General features: G+C 36.3%; 1 protein-coding gene across 1 annotated transcript in view; it reads left to right on the plus strand.

Annotated features, from left to right (window-relative positions):
- The window catches only part of akap1b (A kinase (PRKA) anchor protein 1b), a 31,196-nt gene extending 26,045 nt beyond the window's left edge, over window positions 1-5,151 (plus strand). Inside the window, exons 8-11 of the mRNA XM_076734744.1 lie at window positions 1,884-1,951; window positions 2,259-2,332; window positions 2,421-2,486; window positions 3,143-5,151. Of these exons, the coding sequence (XP_076590859.1) occupies window positions 1,884-1,951; window positions 2,259-2,332; window positions 2,421-2,486; window positions 3,143-3,205 (271 nt within the window). The 3' untranslated portion in view covers window positions 3,206-5,151. The remainder of the gene's footprint in view (window positions 1-1,883; window positions 1,952-2,258; window positions 2,333-2,420; window positions 2,487-3,142) is intronic.
- Window positions 5,152-7,662: the final 2,511 nt, after the last annotated feature.

Raw genomic sequence — 7,662 nt, forward strand, 5'->3', positions numbered from 1 at the left:
AAAAGTGACAAAGCGCAGATGAAGACAGCTGCATTATGTGCCACTGGTCTGTGCCATCTTAAGACAAGGAAACACAGCAAATCTTCATCACTTGAAAATGTACAATCCTAGTGACCAGATCATTTTAATATGTTACAAGGAAAGCTAGCCTGCATTGTTTTGGTAAGACAGATAAAGAATGTTTGCAAAAGGAAATCTTTGCATTTAGATGTTTTTCTAATATATTCTTCTATCAACAAATATGTTCTAAACAAAGCCATGTTTGCACAGTTAAATGTTTACATTATGCTATTCAATTTTTTATGTTAATAAACTATATTCTGATGTTTAACTGCTGAACCCTGTGGTTTCTTCAGCCATTATCAGAATACTCTTTAAACTGGCAGCATTATCAAGTAATATATTGTGATAATTATCGATATTGATCAATACGAAAAAAATATTGTGAGATTTTTTTCCATATCGCCACACTGTATGTCACTGTAGTAAAACAGTGTAATCCAAAAGTACAAAACAATCTGGAATACATCAAGTGAAGTGCTTCTCTGAATATAGTTTCCTTCCAATGCTGGTCAACATCAGCTTTGCAACACTTGCCGTGGAAAAGGTATGCCAAACACTGCCATCTGGGGCATTTTTTTTTAAGTAGAATTAAGATTAGTCCTAGACTGAAGATGTTTTAAAATGCATATGTGTATTGAATTTTGTTTCAGTGTTGGACCAAGTGCAATCCCTATCCAGGTAACCAGTTATACTGTTTGTATATAATCACAAAAATGCGTTTCTTAATTTTTATTTTCCATGATTTTTTTTCCTCGTGTAAAAGAAATCCCTTTATTACAAATATTGTAATATTACTCACTTAAAACATTAAAGATTATAGACTCATTTCTCAACAAATGTAACAAAATACAATAATTGCAAAGAGATGAGATTAAATCCCTGGGGTTGTTTTCTACTAAATTCCTCCTCATGGTTTCCTCCTGAATTTTAGATTTAACATTGTCATTGTCAGAGTGCAACACAGAGACAACGAAGTGCAGTTTAGCATCTAACAAGAAGTCCAAATAGTCATAATATCCAACAATATAAATACATGCAAGTAGTGCAAGTGGCATGAAGTGGAACCCATTATTGACAGTCTTCTAGAATCCGAGAGCTGGACCCATTAAAAACTGAAGAGCATCACCTGTTTTCTGGCTATGTGTTGCTCCTTGGTCTCCATCCTCTCACAATGTAGCTCCACTATGTCAACATTCGGCATTGTCTTCCTTTTCCCTCCGGCAGCTGGCTGTTGAGCTCTTGTTGACATACCCTCTCGCCCCTCTCTGTCCTGCCTCAAGTTCCTGCTCCTCTGTGCAATCTATACTATATGATCAGTCAAAGAAGCAGTAAATGAGAAGGAGAGCAATATTGCACTTTTTCAGACTTGGTATATTTGAATTTATTTCCACAAAATGAATAAAGATAATTGACATACTGACAGTTTACTGACATACTTTAACACTAAAATATAGCATGTATGGTGTGAAATGTAGCTCATTTTGGAGTTAAAGCAAATTTCTGTACATCTTACATTTACAAAAATGCATTCTTCTCAGAGGTTGAATCAGTTTTTTTTAGTGACACTCTGACCTTTCCTCTACTACCAAGATTAGGTTAAAAATTTCAGTTCTAATTCTAAGCCTTATCATCGTCCCATCAGACTGGCTTAAGCACAAAAGCTCCATACATTTCATAGCAGTAATTACTGCTATTTGGGAGTTCAACCAAAGGAAAAAACAAACAAAATTGTATGGCTACAATGTGTATATAAGTGCATACTGAATAAGATAATATTTCTGTTAATTTTCTTTAACGGATTGCTCCTTTTTATTTTCCAGGTCTGATTTTGTAACACTACCGTTTCAAGGTGCTGAAGTATTGCTTGATAACATCGCCCCACTTCCAGGTACAACATTGTGTTAACACATACTTTTAAAACCTACAGCTAACCATTCAATACCAATTTGACAGTGACGGTGCTAGTTGGTTGTCTATTAATCACTTAGAGTATGTAAACAACAGTATATCCAGCATAGTTTCAGTTCTTCAGTTCAATGGTAGCTTAATTTTAAATGGTCGTATTGTACTTGTTTTTCCTTCAAAACTGATTGTACAAACCAAGTCCGAAGTTTGCTGTCTGAAAGTTGCACATGTTGTGTGGAACAGATGTTCATACTTTGTTGTTCTGACACGTGTAAAATATCCTTCATCAGGAGAGGATCGTTTTTCAGCGGAGGCTACATCAGCATTGGAGGAGATGACCAGAGGAGTGGCATTGCTTGCACAGGTAGGCTCACTTTCCAACCAGTAAACCACTCCACAGTGTCAGTGTCAGCTATAGCAAACTGATCATTTGTCTTTTTCTCTCTGTACAGGTCTCAAACTATGATAACAACACAGGCCTCCCACTCGTCCACTTGTGGAACATGGTCGGAGATGAGGTACAATTCTGGGTTACACATGGTTTGCAAATTACCTACAGAATACACTATTCCAAACTGTATGTGACATGTATTTTTTTTAGGATTTCAGCATTTTTGTTGGATACCTGTGCTGGTAGTTTCAAAGTTGTGGGTGTACCCATGTGGAATAGCAATAAATGACTACTTTCGTGCACAATTCTAGTTTCTTTCAATTAGTACAGACATGTTGATACTACAGGTTTGCCTTAAAAGCAGTAGTGTCAGTATATGGAAATCAGTATGTACAATAAAGTGGAAATAAATGGATTTGACCATGTTACAGTCCCATTAAGGTTTCATACTACAAATTTCTCTGCTTTTATTTACATCAGCTGCACCTTTTTTAAACATGATTACAGTGAACACAGTCCGTATTTGTAAAAGTTTGTTAGTCACATCTGTATTCCTATCTATCTCTGCTTTAATTTATTGTTGATGCTGTTTGCTGTGAATATAAACATCACTTCTTCCCTGTTTACACTTTTTCTTCATATAGGACATTAATATAATGCATTAACATTTCGACAGCACATTTCCATAATTTCATTAGTACAACAACAGAGTAATGTAGAACAGAGCATAGCAGTCATCTAATCACCATTTGAATCATCTGAACGTCTCTCTTTTTCTTCCAGATAATATCAGTGAACCGTACACTGGCGGAGAGGGGCCTGGGTGTCTGGGTAGATGGATTTTGAACTCCATGGCCTGACCTCCTCCCCCTATTCTCTTGTGATCAATCCCAGGACCCAGGTCCTGCTGGGGTCCTAGCCCCACTGCACACATCACTGGATCTGAGAAGATTGTTTTTTCCCCTCCGATTCTTTTCAAAATAAATAAAAAAATATTTGCAGGCATAATCAACAAGAACACAGCGCTGCTTCAGAATAAAACACTGTCCCCTTTTGTTCTTACAAAACAAAAATGACACAAAATGAAATTAAAAGGAAAGGAAGAGCTACAAATTCAAAAAAAGAGAGAAAAAATTAATATCTATATTGTAACTTTTTCCTCCATCCTACCATAATTTTTGCCCTGGGCCTTTGCTCACTGACTATGGATCATCATGCTGTGTGGAAGGACACACCTCTATCAGTCTGTGTAGACACTTATAAATGGTTTTGAGTTTCATTGACACTGAGGCTTTCTTAATTTGTACATCTATACATTTCAAGTTGATTCAGCTGATTTGTGGGGTTCTTGTGTGTATAGCATGTGGGGTACAGAAAAGCTATAGAGACTGATGGGTGCTGACACAAAAAAAGAGCAGAGGTCAGAGGGTGGTCCCTGGAGCAAAGAGCACCCAGTTGGTTTGCCACAGCCGTGTGATCTCAAGAGACAAGAACTTATCTAGGGTCTCTCTCCAGAGCTGCTGCTGCACTTCTAAATAGGACAGAGGAGCATTGTGGTCGCCTTTGCTCTACTGTTTTCCACCAACCTACTAGGCAAAATGCAGTTAAGCAGTTTTTCAAATTGAAACTCAAAGCACTGACATGACTCCAAAAGTCCAGATTTTGTTATTGCAACACCAAATCACAAAATTTGGTGTCCTCAAAATTAATTAAAAAGATTAAGACAAAAAACATTGCACATAAGATTCTGATCTCAAGAAAAACTAATTCTGTTAAATTTTTCATTTTATCACCACTATAACCACCAGAGTTTATTTTGAATCTGTCAGAACACTTAACAAATGTTTAAACATCTAAATCTGAAGGGAAACAAAACTGCTAGAGGTCTGTGTTGACTAATCTTCACTTATGTACCATTAGCAGTATTTCATGTTAGTCAAATAATTCTATGTCATGATTGTCCTCTGGGTTAATAAGCGCTAAGATTTTTTTTTTTTTTTTTTTGAGCTGGGATGCAACATTCGTATACTGTTTGTGATTAACCTGGAGCAGAGTGGTAGACAGCTGTTATCCTGAAACAGCTCTACAAGCACTTTATGCATTGATGGAACCACTCAAAAGTGACATGTCAAAGAAACATCACACAAGACTTACTCTGCTGTGCTGCTCTTTTGCGATGGCTTGATATTAACTGTTAATCTAAAACCAGTTTGTGTCATTAGTATGCACGGTAAACCAGCCCAGGAGCACCTCTACTCTTCACTGTGTAGACATCTGTGGTAAAGTTGAAGCTGAGTGTTGAAAGTTTCTGTGGTCTGTCGGCCTGTGGTAAGTGCATTGTGATGCATTACAGAGCACGGCCTTGTTATTCACATGTTGATGACTGAGTTAACTTTATTAGCAATTTGACGCAAGCATCAATTTTTCATTTTCTTTGAAAGTGGCTTTAAGTTAATTTTGATCTGAGGTCATAGTTCTAAGGCCTCAACCTCAAACCTGATTTTTGATAGAATTCTGATTTCAGGGGCCTGTATCATGAAGCAAGTTCAACTTAGTCTGGTTCTCTTTGGGATCTCTGGATTCACTGAGCTGCACATCAGTGATCCTAGATAACTGGTGTCACAAAGCTGCTTATCAAATGGCTTTATTAACTGAATTTTCCAGTCTGACTATGAGCACCTCAAGAGGCAGACTTGTTAATAACAAACCTCATCAAAACCATGAGTCAGTTAATTAATATGACATAAGATGAAATGCCGATACCCACAGAGAGATTGGGTTGTTAAGGCAGCAAAAAAATAAATAAATAAATAAAAATAATGTATTCAGCAAGGGGAAGTGTACACAATATAAATGCACTACTTGAACAAAATACAAAAGAGAAAATATTACAGTTAATTCTAAGGGTAGAAATACATGTAGAAATTATTTTATGTGTTTTTCATTATGTTTGGCATTTAATGTAGTATACAGTGAGCACTTCCTCCCAAGATTAACAAAAATCCTAAATTTGTGATATACATGTAAAGTTTGGATCATTGTAATGTCCTGCTGCCAAAGCAGGGAGAGGACCTGATAAGGTTCACCTGACCAAAATGGTGCATTTAGAATTTAATGGGAGCTAGTTAACACACTGTGGATTTCTTTTTCTAATAAAAGATGATCTATTGTCATTTTCATCCTAAAGTCACTTCATGTTATCCTGACCTGCAGTGATGGACAGCATCAACAAAGTCAGGAATGAAAGAATCTGCAATCAAAATACAGATGTAATTACAATTACTTATAGGCTATTTAGTGTGGTAAACAATCCTCTTGTTTGTCAGGAGCTCTCTTTTAAACAGTAGACACCTGGAAAGCCTGGAACAACAACAGTGATTTTACTGATTTATAAAAGATTTGTGGCTCTTGGTGATCTACCATGGTAATTTACCTCAGTTTAAAGTGAACCAACAACATGATGCAGGAAACCTGAGTCAAGCCAAAAGAAAGCCAGCTAACCCACTCATCTTTGATAGAACCCCCAGATGAGAACATTTTCATTACCAAGAGTCATCAAGATGCTATGGTTTATTAGCAATCGGGTTAACAGGCTTAATTTGAAAATAAGAGCAATAATGTCACTTAAGATCTCAATCCTAGACTGGCAACTTAAACTGGCTGTAACAAACCAAGCCTGCTGGATGAAAGTTAACAAGATCATTTTAGCAGGCTAACATCAGATTATCCTGCAGGGAGTTTCATAAAGAAGGATTAGAAGAGCACGGTTTATTGCTTATCTTGGGAGAGCCTAACAAACCAGTATTACATTTTGACTAACCCAGCCCAAAGCTAAACTGAAACAGTTTAAGAACATAGACATAAAGCACAGCTCATGTCAATTCAGTGAAGAAAACACATGGAAAGAGAACTTGTATATGAACTTAAGAAACAGCTCAGTCTGAAAATGAACCTACCAAGGATGAAGTACTAAATTTCCATGATAACTGAAAATTGATTTACCTGGTAATCTGCACTAATGACACACTCCTCTGGGTTAGTAAAACCACTTGAACAGGATGGAACAGAACAGAGCTGAGCAGAGAACCACAGTCCTACAACATATTATAACTGCATATTCACCTTTGCTTTTAAGTTAATTCCACATCAGAATGTCTTGTCACTGTCATGTAGTTTTATTTTTTTCAGACACTGAATAGTAATGTGTTGTGTCATGAAGTCTGAAGGGACTAAATGAATTGTGTAAGGGATTAATTTTCACAATAACTTGAAATAGCGGTTCCATGTATTTCTGATTTTTTATTGAGTCTTTTTTCAATGGGAATGAAATCACTGTTTCTCTAGCAATAAGGCAGCTTTATTTTGAAAAATTGAAGGACAAAGGGAAAAGGGTGGGCTTTAAGTGTTACATTTGATACAACAAAGAACTAGGAATAACATGTAAATAAATGATCCTCAATAATACTTAAATTCAAAAATATATCTCAGGAATGGTTAATTTGGTTGAGTTGTGGATCAACATGCTTTGGGGTAGCTGATAGAGGAAGGGGCCATGATTTTGCTTGAAAAGATAAAATTCAGATATTTAGGAAATTAGGCATTTTGACAATGAATCACATACAAGACATGTATGAGTTGTTGAAGAAGGTGTCCATATGTTGGTGCTGGAATTGGAGCAGTAGCCATATTGTCTGTTGTTGGCTTGTGTACATCTTTCCAGTTTTACATGAACCATCTGTCCTTTTTTCTTTCTTTCTTTTTAAAAAAATCAAGATTAAATATGACATTCGTATATTTCCACGTTCTTTAAGACAAAAACCCAGAAACCCTCACCACACCTTTAAAAACTGATCAATCCAGAGTTTTGTTAATTTCTTTGTAAATAAGATGTTTAACTGTACTTTTCTATAACACTGGAGTGAAAGTTATTAAGGGAACATGTTTTTTGTTTCAGTTTGATTTGTTCTGCATCATCCTGCCTCCCCTCTTTCAGAATCACTCAGTGTTCTCAAGCTGTGACTTATTTTTAAGTGTTTTAAGTCATTTGGTTATTTAAATGGGTGTGAAGCTCTTGCACCCGAAAGCATTTAACATGTTCAGATCAGATTTTGCTGAGCTCATCTTAGGTTTGTTTTGGTGATTGTACAGATCTATTAGCGGGAAAAATAAAAGTTATTGAAAGTGTTTAAATACTTTGTTTTTCTATGACTACATCGGAGAACATCAACAATTTTGTACTACATGGCAGATTGATGGTGCAAAATAAGTGTTCTGGATCCAGACGAAGTAATACAACAGGCATT

Source organism: Chaetodon auriga, chromosome 7 (genome assembly GCF_051107435.1).
Source record: "Chaetodon auriga isolate fChaAug3 chromosome 7, fChaAug3.hap1, whole genome shotgun sequence".
NCBI lineage: Eukaryota > Metazoa > Chordata > Actinopteri > Chaetodontiformes > Chaetodontidae > Chaetodon > Chaetodon auriga.